Source organism: Eleutherodactylus coqui, chromosome 2 (assembly GCF_035609145.1).
Source record: "Eleutherodactylus coqui strain aEleCoq1 chromosome 2, aEleCoq1.hap1, whole genome shotgun sequence".
Taxonomy (NCBI): Eukaryota; Metazoa; Chordata; class Amphibia; order Anura; family Eleutherodactylidae; genus Eleutherodactylus; species Eleutherodactylus coqui.
In genome coordinates this window covers 133,353,268-133,367,606 of record NC_089838.1, presented here as the reverse complement: position 1 = coordinate 133,367,606, position 14,339 = coordinate 133,353,268, and the positions used below count along the sequence as shown (strand labels likewise).

The 14,339-nt window shown below is 42.6% G+C and overlaps 1 protein-coding gene across 1 annotated transcript in view; it reads right to left on the bottom strand.

Moving 5' to 3' along the window:
- Window positions 1-14,339, bottom strand: part of WIF1 (WNT inhibitory factor 1) — a 98,716-nt gene that overhangs the window by 31,635 nt on the left and 52,742 nt on the right. Inside the window, exons 4-5 of the mRNA XM_066591575.1 lie at window positions 12,953-13,093; window positions 4,199-4,294 (exon numbers count right to left, since the gene is read on the bottom strand). Of these exons, the coding sequence (XP_066447672.1) occupies window positions 4,199-4,294; window positions 12,953-13,093 (237 nt within the window). The remainder of the gene's footprint in view (window positions 1-4,198; window positions 4,295-12,952; window positions 13,094-14,339) is intronic.

The window sequence follows — 14,339 nt, the reverse complement described above, 5'->3', positions numbered from 1 at the left end:
GTATGAAACTGGATGCATGCAGAAGTACATTAAAGGAGATGTCCCGAGGCAGCAAGTGGGTCTATACACTTCTGTATGGCCATAATAATGCACTTTGTAATGTACATTGTGCATTAATTATGAGCCATACAGAAGTTATAAAAAGTTTTATACTTACCTGCTCCGTTGCTGGCGTCCTCGTCTCCATGGTGCCGACTAATTTTCGCCCTCCGATGGCCAAATTAGCCGCGCTTGCGCAGTCCGGGTCTTCTCCTCTTCTCTATGGGGCTCCGTGTAGCTCCGTGTAGCTCCGCCCCGTCACGTGCCGATTCCAGCCAATCAGGAGGCTGGAATCGGCAATGGACCGCACAGAAGCCCTGCGGCCCATGAAGACAGAGGATCCCGGCGGCCATCTTCAGCAGGTGAGTATGAAGACGCCGGACCGCCGGGATTCAGGTAAGCGCTGTGCGGGTGGTTTTTTTAACCCCTGCATCGGGGTTGTCTCGCGCCGAACGGGGGGGGGGTTTAAAAAAAAAAAAACCCGTTTCGGCGCGGGACATCTCCTTTAAGATGCTACAGACTACTACAGCTGTGGTTCAGTTCAAAATAGCATATATTGATGTAGGCTCTCTCTTTTTTTTTTAGTAAAAGTGATTCAAACTAATTGATCATTGAATGCATAAAATACATTTTTGGATGTGTACATAACCAAACATATGGCATGTAAATTCATTTTTATTTTTCCTTTTCAGGTTCACCCACATAATAAATCATATTACAGCCTCATCCCTTTTTTCCCTTTCATTTTTCCCTTATGTGTTCCTCTCGTTACTCTCATTTATGGATCTCTAATGTTTATACTGGTTAATATGATTAGGAGTTGCAGTAATTGAAGAAGTGAAAATCGGCACTTTCCTTTTATTTTACTTTGTATGTTTACCAGAAATTATATCTGGCAGTGTAACTCCTGATTTATCTGTTCAATCTACTTGCCGCTGGACTTTACACATGACGGTAATGTTGTCATTCTTGATTGATATATTTTGGAACATCATAAAACCAATAAATATTTTGTTAAACAAAGTATATGGCATGCAGCTATGTTTGGATCCTATAAAAATAGATCTTGACTAAACTGAGATAAATTGCTGAAAACTTTTAACTTTTTCAACCAATGTAAATGAAAGGAATCAGTCAAAGGATCTCTAAGTTTATAGTTTAGGTGACCAAAATCCTACAGTAATGTAAACCTAACAGTCATAAGGTGCAAGTAGCAGTAGACCTAGAGTGACAGAACTTGATCCACAGCTATCATAGGAACTGTGGGATGATGTGATTGTACATAAGAGGTTATTCTTCATGCGATATATGGTTTAGATTTTATACAATGGGTCTGGAAAATCTTTAGACCCTTTCACTCTAGTAAAAAAAAGTAAAGTTGTGGTCTTCTGCAGAAAAAAAAAAATCACATTTTTCCCAGTCATTCTGCACTCACTACCCCCATAATGACAAAGGGAAAATGGAATGGTAGAAATCTTTGTAAATTTTTAAAAAATGAGAAATATTTTGCAATGACATAACTATTTAGACCCTTTGGTATAACACTTGAAATTTAGCTCCTGCGGGGCCTCCTCTTTTTTTTTGATTATCTTTGAGATGTTTCTACACCTTGATTGGAGTCCACCTGCGGTACATTCAGCTGATTGGATGTCATTTTAAAAGACTCACCTCAGGCTATATAAGGTTTCCCTGCTCACAAAGTATATCAGAGCCAAAACTAAGCTATGAGGAGAAATGAACTGCCTGTAGAGCTCAGAGACAAGATTGTGTGAAGGCACAGATCTGGAGAAGGATAAAAATAAATGCTGCACTGAAAATTCCCAAGAGTACAGTGGCCTCCAATTCTTAAATGGAAGAAGTTTGGAACAACCAGAATTCTTCCTATAGATGACCAACCGACCAAACTAAGTAAGTGGGGGAAAAGGGCCTTAGTAAGAGAGGTGACCAAGAACCCAATGGTCACTCTGGTTGAGCTCCAAAGATCCTGTGTGCAGATGGGATAAACTTCCAGAAGGCCTACCATCACTGCAGCACTCAGCCAATCTGAGAATTATGGCAGAGTGGTTAGATAGAAACCTCTCCTCAGTGAAAGACACATGAAAGCCTGCCTGGAGTTTGCCAAAAAGCACCTAAAGGACTCTCAAACTGTGAGAAACAAGATTCTCTGGTCTCGTGAAACCAGGATTGAACTTTTTGACCCCAATTATAAGTGTTATGTCTAAAGGAAATCAGGCTCTGTTCATCACCTGCCCAATACTATCTCTAATATGAAACATGGTGGTGGCAACATCATGTGGGGGTGTTTTTTAGTGGCTGCGACTAGAGCAAAGTATAGAATACAGGGTTATTATAAATGATCTTCCTGATTTGAAACACTCATGACACACGTTTATTGACAATAAGATACATAAATTTGATATCAATGGGAACAGAAACTCACACAGTTTTGTTGTACAACATCAAAAATGTTTTCCACATAGAGGAAATGTGAGCTCCCCTTGTCTCTTAACACAGATCGAACCTGTAGACAAGTTTCTGCCATACACATTGTAGAGTATCACAATTGACTCATGCAATGGCTTCTCGGTTGTGTACTTGTAGATCATGCATGGTGGGTGGTAAGGGGGGCATATAGACTATATTTAACACTTCCCCAGGGGAAAAAATCACAAGGAGTAAGGTCCTGGGAACATGGAGGCCAAGGAAGAAGTTCACTATTGTTACGACCTGCATGACCAATCCATCTGTTTGGTAGTTGCCTAATAAGCTAATTTCTGACGTCATTGTGAAAATGAGGGGAAGTCCGTCCTGTTGGAAGATGAACCTAGGATTTTCTTGTATCATCTGTAGCAGAAGCCACATCGGTAGCATGTCCAAATACGAAATCCCCGTGATTGTCTCCTTGTGGAAAAAGAAGGGGCTGTATACTTTCCTACAGCTTATAGCACAAAACACATTCACCTTGGGGAATCGCACATATGCTGCAAATAGGCATGTGGGTTTTCTGTCCCCCAAATTCTGACATTAAATTTATTAAGATGGAAGGTGGCTTCATCACTAAACACTAAAGATTCCATGAACCCATCCCGCAGCTGATTTCGGAAGATACAGAGCTCACCTTTGAAGTCTTCGACTGTCAGCACACTCCTTCACCCGATACCTGGCAGACTGTAATGAGTGCAGTGCCGCTGTTCAGGTGATGGCACTTCTATTTCATTTAGAAAAATGTTTTCTAGAATTGAGCGATTAACTCTTTTCAGCGGTGCAGGCTGTTATCACAGTGGGCAGCGCTGATAAGATTCTTTCAGCTCATACCTCACTGGTAGTTTACAGCGGGACTCGAGCTGTAAGTGTGGAGAACAATGCAGCTGTTTGCTTATGCAAAACAGCTGTATTGTTCGGCGAGCGATAGCGGCGGTGTCCAGCTCCGCCTGCATAGCTCTTTATTAGCTACTTAGATACTATAGACTATGCAAAGATAATCGCTCAAAACTGTCACTCAAACTGTCGTTGTGGGGTCTTAGACAGTTTTGCTAAATGAAAACTCTTTGAGTTTCTGTTTCCATTTATATCAAATTTATACATCTAATAGTTATTAAATGTGAGTTATGAGTGCTTCAAATCGGAAGGTTCATTTTTAAAAACCCTGTATTCTTAATAAAAACCTGATCCACAGCACAACAGACATCAGATTGGGCAGAATGTTCACCTTCCAACAAGACAATGATCCTAAGCACGCAGCCTAGGCAACACAGAAGTGGCTTATGGAAAACTCTGTGAATGTCCTTGGGTGGCCCAGCCAGAGCTCTGACTTGAACCAAATCGAAAATCTCTGGGGAGACCCGAAAATAGCTGTCCACAGACAGTCCACATCCAACCAGATGAAGCTTGAGAGGATCTGCAGAGAAGAGTGGTGGAAAATCCCCAACTCCAGGTGTGAAAACCTTGTGGCATCACACCCAAGAAAACTGGAGGCTGTAATCGCTACCAAAAGTGCTTCAACTAAGTACTGAGTACAGGGTGTGAATACTTATGTCAAGGCATAATGTAAATTTTTAATGATGGGGAAAGACTTGTTTTTTTAAAAAATTTGCACAAGGCCACAACATAAAAAAATGTAAAAAACTATGTGTTTCTTATATAGTCTGATCAGTTGTACCTTTTTCACAGTGAGGTCCGTAGAACCCATCTTGACACTCACAGACATGTCTCTCATTACAGAAACCTCCATTTCTACATCCACCGGGACACTTTGCTTGAAAAAAAAAAGAAGATATATAAGAGCATTAGAAAAAAAAGTGAAGTTACGATCACATGACATAAAACCACAGTTTTTTCCAGTGTTTTTTTTCCTGCATGTAAAAGACAGCATATGTTTCAAGGATTTTTAAAGGTTGTTTTTGCATGCATTCTTTATTTTGGTGTCACTTTGTACAAGTGTTTTCAAAGCACTATGAATAAACCTATGGAGTATAATGCCATTCTTAGAGCGTGGCGAGTTTTGATGAACTAACCAGAAAAAAGGCTAAAAAAATTATTAAACACCAAATTGCTGTGTTTGTAGGCTATAGACGTTAAAAAAATGGAAAGAAACGGCAATGAAACGTCATCGAATACATATCAAAAGGCTGTGTGTGATTCCAGCATACAAATATGTTAATTCTCGGTTATGCAGTGAAAAACCCGTAGAGTCAATCAATGATATAACTGTAAAGATGAGGATAGCCATAATGGTTAAGCAAATAGTGCCTCCTGCATTGCCATACTGGTTATAACTTTGTGCTGGTTGTATGTTGCTTTTACTTAAAGGGGATGTCTGGATATTTTAAAAAATCATCTAACAGCAGGGAATATGCAAAAATATGAAAAAATAACCAATACTCAGTATTAAATTCCCTGCCACTCCACAGGCCTCTGCTTACTTTGCTGCAGTGATGCTGCACCATTTACTGTACGTGACTACTGGCCTCGAAGATCTTGTGCAGGACATAAAATCATCACCACGGAGGCCACTGATTGGTTACATGGATGTACCTCACATCGTCACTGCAGCAAAGCAAACAAAGGTCACCAGAGTGGAAGGAGACGGGTGAGAGTTGGTTCGTTTTTCATTTTAGCATGTTCCTTGCTGTTTCACTTTTTTTAAACCCCTTCAAAATGACTCATTTCTGACAGTTCAAACTGATGTGCTGGATTGATCAACAAGCACAGGAAATGTTTCATTTTAGTCATTGCACTAAAAAAGAGTCCAGAATTAATAAATCTGAAGATCCACATGTTCTTTCTATCACAGATGATGAGCGTTGGATCATTGTGGTTATTAAAAACACATGGAGGACTGTAAGGCCTGTGTCACACCAACATATGCCTTCTTGCCTGCTGCATTTTTGCTGAACGGGCGTTGTATTGTTGCACGCACAACAGCGTTTTTTACTGTACTTTCTGCAAATGTAAGTTGAGTGCAACTGCGCACGCAATAAGAAAGACTCGCACCGCTGCTCTCAGCCATTGACATGGCCAATTAGTTTAATGACTTCAAAATGAATTCTTTCCTGGCAAAGGCAAATAGAGCATGCTGCGTATTTTTCTGTGTGACCAAATTCCGCACACCAAATACGCTCATGGGAAATCAATGGGTTCTATTTTCTGTGTATCACATGCGCAAATATGCCCATACGACACAGGCCTAAGGTATTTTCTGAATATTGCGTGCGCAATACGGAAAGAACATATCTTGAGCTCATTAAACTAATTGGCCATTTCCATGGCTGAGAGCATCAGTCCATGTTTTTTTGCAAGCGCAGTAGCGCACAACTTGCGCGTGCAAACAGTACAGTAAAATCCGCTGTTGTGCATGCAAAGACAACACACCCATTCAGCAAAAACGCAGCACTAATGCGCATACACTCATGTGACACAGGTCTTAGGCTCCTTTCACACGGCTGAGAAACATGCGCAAGAGTTGTGCACTGCAAGACGCACAAATCTTGTGCGAATATGATCCCCATTCTTTTGCATGTAGTCATTTACACGAAAATGTAACGTACATGTTCTATCTTTTCGAATTCCTCGAAATGCATCGCCCATTGATTGGGACCTTTAATGCATCGCATGGCTCTCGCATGTCGTGCGATGTGCATACGAGTGCGATGCGAGGTTTCCCATTGAATGGGAAACACTTCTGACCCTCTATCACTCATGAAACTCGTGCGAGAGTATCGGAATTTCACATATTTGAGGTGTTCTTGACTGAAAATCGCTTTGTATCTGCAGATGAACACAGGTTGCCGAGCATGATATCGGGCCAAGTTTCTGAGCCTGATATTGCGCTCGTCTGTGCGTAGGTAGCCTAAGGCCAAGAAAATAGCGCAAGATTTGTGCATTGCGAGTCATTGCATCTCCCATTGTTTTCAATGGGGCCAGCTGCAGCATCGCTCCATGTGCTAGGTGCGTGCAGTGTGGTGCGAGGTTTCCTCATTAAAAACAATGGGAGAAACTCTGTGATTCTGACAACCACAGTGGAGGATTGCTAATTCCCCAAAGTGATGGTTTTAAGATAAAAACACCTCGCATCCACGGGGAAATCGCATCTTGGCGAACAAAATATCAGGCTGTGATACACTAGAGGATAGGTCATCAGGTGAAAAGAGCCCAGTCTACCCCTTTAATTGCCTTTCAAATAGTTCTAATTCATCCAGATCAGTCTCTCAAATAAAAGCACATTTACTAGTGGCTACTCATGCAGTAATTCCAAGACATCAAAATTTGGAAATCTCTGCTAATCCCTTCCATGATTAAATGAGTACATTAACCATTTCCAATCCACTGTCTGACCTCTGAAGTTATTATGATTTAAGGCTGTACAGCTCCGATGTTGGAAGACGTCTGTTGGGGTTCTCTTACTGTATATTGCCAGCCTCTCTGCTGTCGGAGCCTATCCAACATGTCATCTCATGCAGTACTGGCTTTAGCCAGCATATAGCGCCATTGTATAACAGCAGAAAAAGAGTAGGCCCCCTAGGAAAAGCAGGATACAGATTGGATTGGAAAGGGTTAAGTTAATACAATCATAAGAATGTAGATAATCCAACTCCAAATCTGAAAAATCTGCATTATCCCCTTAACGACCAGCCCATAGTGTTTTTACGTCCTCCCGAAGTGGGCTTTATTCTCTGAGGACATAAAAACATGTGTCCTGCAGAGAATAATGCCTCTCGGGCTGTGGACGTGACAGCTCCATGCTGTTGGTGTCCGCAGGTAGCTGACAGCATGGAGCTGTCATCCCGGGCTGTTCGGACACCCCCCCGGCATTGTGATCGGCGCTATGCAATGGATAGCGCCGATCGCAAAAAAGTAAATAAAAGTGCAATAAAAGTGACATATTCAGCTGCTCTGATGGATTGGATCCATCGGAGCAGCTGAAGTTACTCACGGAGGTCCTCCGCACAACTCCCCGCTGTCCTGATGCTTCGGGCGCCGTAGCCGTCCTTCTGCGCATGCGCGCCAGGCGGCATTACGTCAGCCGCATGTGCAGAAGGCCCGGCGGCGCGGGAGACTTAAAATCTCCTGGCTCCCGGCTCCTGTAGGTAGCCGGGAGACAGGAGATGTCAGCGGGGACTGCGGTGAGCGGTCCCCGGTACCGCGATCGCCGTTATACAATGGATAACGACGATCGCGGAAAAGTGAAAAAAAGTGTAAAAAAAGAAAAGTTTCACCTCTCCTCATGGATTGGATCCATGAGGGGAGGTGAAAATACTCACCTCAGGTCCGCCGATGTCCTCCGGCCGGTGTCGGGACCCCCCGCTGGCTTCTGCGATGTGCCGATGTGGTGCGCATGCGCAGAAGCCGGCGAGCCCGGCAAATTCAAAATCTCCCTGCACCCAGCTGTCACAGATAGCCGAGTGCAGGGAGATATGACTGGGGACCGCTGTTAAAAGTAAAAAAAAGTTTAAAAAGTTAAAGTTTCATCTCCCCTTATGGATCGTATCCGTAAGGGGGGATGAAATTACATACCCAAGGTCCCGGATTTGTTCCCTAGTGGGATGTTGATCCGCGGATCTTACCCCAGCTTCGGTGCATGCGCCCGTCAGCATGATGGCGGACGCATGCGCAAAAGTGAAATATTGCCCAAGAAATATAAAATCTCCCTGCTGCTGGCTACAAAAGGTAGCCAAGAGCCTGGAGATGTCACGGGGAGCCGCGGTATGCGGTTACTGGTCACGTGATCGCCGTTATCCAATGCATAATGGCGATCACGTAAACGTTCTTTAAAAAGTGGCAGTTTCATTTCCCCTCACCGATGCGATTGGTGAGAGGAGATGAAACATCTTCTCGGAGGCTTAAGCATTTGAATCCAGATGTGATAATCCTCCATGGACCCTTCCGGCTGCTGCGCATGCGCCCGCCGGCAAAATGCCGGACACATTCGCAGGAGCCGGGAAGCCTAGGAAATGTTAAATCTCCTTGCTCCCAGCGACCAACGGTTGCTGAGTGCTTGGAGCAGTGACCGGCGGCCTCGCTGAGTGGTCCCCGGTCACGTGATAAAGTAGTGATCTAACATTAGGCCGGTCACGTGTGACCGGAGAGGAATTACAGGTTCCGCATGCGCTTGATCAGCGGTAATCCACGGATCAATCGCATGCATTGGATTACACAATTCCCCCCAATTAGCGGGTCGGAATTACGTAATCCACTCGCAGAAACAGAACACAGCATGTTATATTTTACCACGAATATCTGCGACCTAGAGCCCTTTGTGCTCTATGACCGCGGATATACTCGCACCCCATATGCAAACACATTGTGTACGGGCTGCGGGTACCCGGGTCATCCCGAAGCGACGGCACGGGAAATGCAAACAAAAAACCGCCTGTGTGAGTAGGCAGTTATGCGCAGTACATTACGCAACCGTACGCAGGGTCACAGCCGGGCTCACAGCTGGAATCCGCTGCAGGCCTCGGCAAGCGGATTCCGCCTACGGCTGCGTGAGCCCGGCGTTATTCAGACCGCTACCTGTAATCCGTAATTTACAAGAAGCCCCGGGAACGTTCGTCTTCCTGCAGTTCCAGGAGCAGCTTGTTGAGCGCCTTCTCTGTGAGACCGCTGCACCGTAGCAAGATTACAAAGCCTCACAACGCCACTTTCTACACACCATACCCGCTGCTGAGGTTACGAAATACCCCCCAAAATACATGAGAGGAGGGGGGGGGATACCCGGTTTTCTTGCCCCATGTGCCCAACCCAACCAGCCTCCGTAATTACCCCTGTCTTCGGACATAAAACGCAGTTTATATTATTACCTTTATCTAATATTTAGGGAATGCCAAAAAATGGGGATGGCCGGGGGATGGGGGGGGGGGTTATTTTTAGGAAGTCAAATTTTTTTCCGTATAAGTGGGCAATGGGGCCTGGAATTTATTCAGTTCTGCCCTGAAATCCAGCGGGCATTCCCTCCATTATGGGCCTAGCCATGTGTCCTGTAAGTAGATTAGGGCCACAATGGGTATGTTTCTGAACACGGGACAAACGGGGGTATCCATTTTGGGGTGAACGTCTTCATTCCTATGTACACTGTACAAAAAAAACAGTTTTTAAATTGACAAAATTGCCAAACAAATGAAAATCGTAATTTTTTCCTTTTGCTTTGCTTAGATTCATTCAAATACTTTGGGGTCAAAATATGCAGTACACCCCTAGATGAATTTGTTAAGGGGTCTAGTTTTTAACATGGGGTCATTTGTGGGGGTTCTCTATCGTTTTGGACGCTCAATGGCTCTACATGTGGGCAATGGGGACTGGAATTTATTCCGTTGTACCCTGAAATCCAACGGGTGCTCCTTCCATTATAGGCCTAGCTATGTTTCCTTTAAGTAGATTAGGGCCACAATGGGTATGTTTCTGAACACGGGACAAATGGGGGTATCCATTTTGGGGTGAAAGTCTTCATTCCTATGTACACTTTCCAAAAAAAACTGTTTTTAAATTGACACAATTGCCAAAAAAATGAAAATCATAATTTTTTCCTTCTGCTTGGCTTAGATTAATTCAAAAACTGTGAAGTCAAAAAAGTCATCATACCCCTAGATAAATTCGTTAGGGGGTCTACTTTTCAAAATAGGGTCACTTGTGGGGGTTCTCCATCGTTTTGGTCACTCAATGGCTCTACAAGTGGGCAATGGGGACTAAATCTCCTTCAAGCAAAATTTCTGTTCCGAAAGCCACCGCTTGCTCCTTTCATTTTGGGCCCTATTGTGCATATAGACGTAATATTAGTGCCACAATGGGTATGTTTCTGAGCACAGGACAAACAGGGGTATCCATTTTGGGGTGCAAGTCTTCATTCATATATGTGCGGTACAAAAAAAACTGCTTTTGAAATGACAGAATTACCAAAAAAATGAAAATCGTATTTTTTTTTCCTTCGGCTTGGCTTAGATTCATTCAAAAACTGTGAAGTCAAAAAAGTCATAGTACCCCTAGATAAATTCGTTAAGGGGTCTACTTTTCAAAATGGGGTCACTTGTGGGGGTTCTCCATTGTTTTGGTCACTCAAGGGCTCTACAAGTGGGCAATGGGGACTAAATCTCCTTCAAGCAAAATTTCTGTTCCGAAAGCCACCGCTTGCTCCTTTCATTTTGGGCCCCATTGTGCATCCAGACGTATGATTAGGGCCACAATGGGTATGTTTCTGAGCACAGGAGAAACAGGGGTATCCATTTTGGGGTGCAAGTCTTCATTCATATATGTGCTGTACAAAAAAACTGCTTTTAAAATGACAGAATTACCAAAAAAATGAAAATTGTAATTTTTTTCCTTCGGCTTGGCTTAGATTCATTCAAAAACTGTGAAGTCAAAAAAGTCATCGTACCCCTAGATAAATTCGTTAAGGGGTCTACTTTTCAAAATGGGGTCACTTGTGGGCGTTCTCCATAGTTTTGGTCACTCAATGGCTCTACAAGTGGGCAATGGGGCCTAAATCTCCTTCAAGCAAAATTTCTGTTCCGAAAGCCACCGATTGCTCCTTTCATTTTGGGCCCCATTGTGCATCCAGACATAATACTAGGACCACAATGGGTATGTTTCTGAGCACGGGACAAACAGGGGTATCCATTCTGGGGTGCAAATCCTAATTTTCATGTGTACTATAGAAAAAAGTCCTGTCTTTAAAATGACATATTTGCAAAAATATGAAATTTTTGTTTTTCTCTTCTAAATTGCATTGACTCCTGAAAAAAAACTGTGGGGTTAAAATACTCATGACACCCCTTAGTGAATACGTTAAAGGGTGTAGTTTTTAAAATGGGGTCACTTGTGGGGGTATCTATCATTTTGACTCCTATGAGCCTTTGCAATCTTGGATTGGTGTAGGAAAACAAAGTGTTCCTCAAAATGCTGAAAAGTAATGCTACATTTGTACGTCTCCTAAATGGTTAAAAAAAAACGAAAGTTTTTCCAATGTGCGCCCAAAATAAAGTAAACGGATGGAAATATAAATCTTAGCAAAAATTTCTATATTATGTTTGCACATATTTAAGATATTGCAGTTGGAAATGTGAAAAAATGACGATTTTTTCAAAATTTTCCCAATTTTGGCGCTTTTAATAAATAAACACAAATTCTATCAGTCTTTTTTTTCCACCTAAATGAAGTATAATATGTGGCGAAAAAACAATGTCAGAATCGCTTGGATATGCAAAACCTTTCTGGTCTTTTTCCATGCTAAAGTGACACGTGTCAGATTTGCAAAATTTGGCCTGGTCATTAAGGCGTAAACAGGCTTGGTCACTAAGGGGTTAAATTCAATGTCTGGTAAAGAAAACATTCACTCCATATCTGCACCAATTTCCATACTAGTCCTTTTCCCCCTTATTCATCTCCCTCTTAATTCTACTTCCCTACTGGCAGTGCCTCCATTCTCCTCTAGTTCCCCTCGACTAAATTCTACTCATAGTCATATTAATCTTAGGACTTGTTCACACTAGTGTTTTCATTTCTGTTTTGTTGATCCGTCATGGGAGCAGTAAACAAAAAGAAATGCTTCCATTTTCAAGCCCATAGAAATGTATTGAAGAAGAAAGTCTTCAGTTTCATATTTTCCGTCTACATTCTGCTTTTTATACTGGATCAAAACTGCAGACTACTGCACTTTTGTTTCTTGTTTCCGAAACGGAATACAGATGGATTCTTTTTTAATTGCATTCAATGGAAGGTACTTGAAGACAATCTACTTTTTATTTCCATTTCTTTGTATGTGCCCCTTCAGTGAATGTGGCTCAGTGGTTAGTACTGTGGCCTTGCAGTGCTGGGGTCCTAGGTTCAAATTTCATCAAGGTCAACATCAACTTTGAACAACTCCATACAGACATCACCCATGGTCAGATTTGAACCTACAATTCCAGCACTGCAAGGCAACAGAGCTAACAACTGAGCCGCCACACTTGTTCTTTCATTGCTAGAGAAATATAGAATGCAGAATAAACACAGAGAACATAAAAATCCAATACAGACATCCTCCTTAGTCAGATATGAACCTACGAACTCCAGCACTATGGGTCAACAGTGCTTGCTCTTCTTTCTTTCTTCTCTAGAGGAGGTGGAGAACAAGAAACACAAAGAGAATATACAAAGTCCAGGCAGATGTTGTCTTTCATCAGATTTGAACCTAGGACCCCAGTGCAGCAAGCCAACCGGGTTAATGACTAAGTCACCATGCTTTTTCTTTCCTCTTGAAGACGCACCACCACCTAAATGCTGAAGATGGGTATAAGCAGTAAGCTTACAGGTGCTTTCCGTCTTACTCCCATTTTCTGATGTACATTTTTAATAAAACTGGATCAGTAGAAAAAAATCACTAGTGTGAATGTAGCCCAAGATGGATTTCTACTATGCTTTGGTTTTATATTTTTCCACTTACCTTGCTGACATGTTTTAAAAAAGATGGCATTCTGCGGTGTCTGGAGAATCACATTGCCTTCTGAATTCATAACAATGATATTAACCTCAAATGCTGCCACTCCATCTTGATTACCAAGGCAAGGAAATCCAACCTGGACAACTGAAGAACAATAACATGAATGCTCGAAGCCATTATGTGCTAAGTGAAAGGGTATTTATTGGGATCCTGGACAGCAGAAGGAAGAGATGACAGGCAGAGCCTGTACACATATGTGTGACTATGCCTGGTATATTAACCCTTTCCAATCCACTGTCTGACGTCTGAAGACATTATGATTTATGTTGGAAGACGTCTGTCGGGTTTCTCTTACTGTATATTGCCAGCCTCTCTGCTGTCGGAGCCTATCCAATGTGTCACCTCATGCAGTACTGGCTTTAGCCAGCATATAGCGCCGGTGTATAATGGCAGAAAAAGAGTAAGCCCCCTGGGAAAACCAAGATACATATTGGATTGGAAAGGGTTAAAGGGTTGTCCAGTGGGAGAATATAACCTAAAAGAGTGCACTGCTTTAAAATAATAAAGTAACTTATACTCACCTTTTGCTGTCTTGGGCTCTGTGGTTCTGGTTCACTTCGACCTCCATCTGCTTCCGGATAGCATGGTCATGCATCATCTAAGCACATGACTGCTGCAACCAATCATTGCCCTCAGCATTATTAGCAGTGATTGGCCCCAGCAGTCATGCACTTTGATGGCGTATGACTGCATTACCTGAAAGAGAACAGAGGCTGGGGGTAGCTGTAACCCACGGGACATTATTAAGGTGTGCATAAGTCACTTGCTATTTAATGCAGTGCACTCTTTTACGATATTTTTTTTCCACTGGACACTTAGCCCCATTCAGTTGAATGAGAGTGAGATACAGTATCAAGCACAGCCACCCTTATGGATGAGCTATTATGCCTGTGTAAACAATGATTGGTGCATAGGGTCACAGTAGATATTAGGCAGAACAGGTACCAGTATAGAAAGCAGACAACGGAGTTACAAAAATAGAATTTTTTATTATAACTAATAAACTGCAAAAGAAGATTGGTTATGCAACTTTCAGTCAACAGTTGAGAAAATATTTAAATTCTACAGATCCATTACACTTTAGCAGCAACTGGGGAACTGACAATTGCAGCATGCCGCACACAGTCCATACATAAGCAAAGAACAGTCCGCAACTAGTGAATTTGTAATTACTGAACGCAATTACCAGAAAGTTGCAGGCTCATTTACAAGAAAATCTCAGTCCTTTGGATAAGTGCTCGACCCGTTAATGTACTAATGTCCCACAGAAATGTGTTGTGCGTTCTGAACTAGCATACCTGCGTAGTCCCTAACAGTCACTAAACGTGCA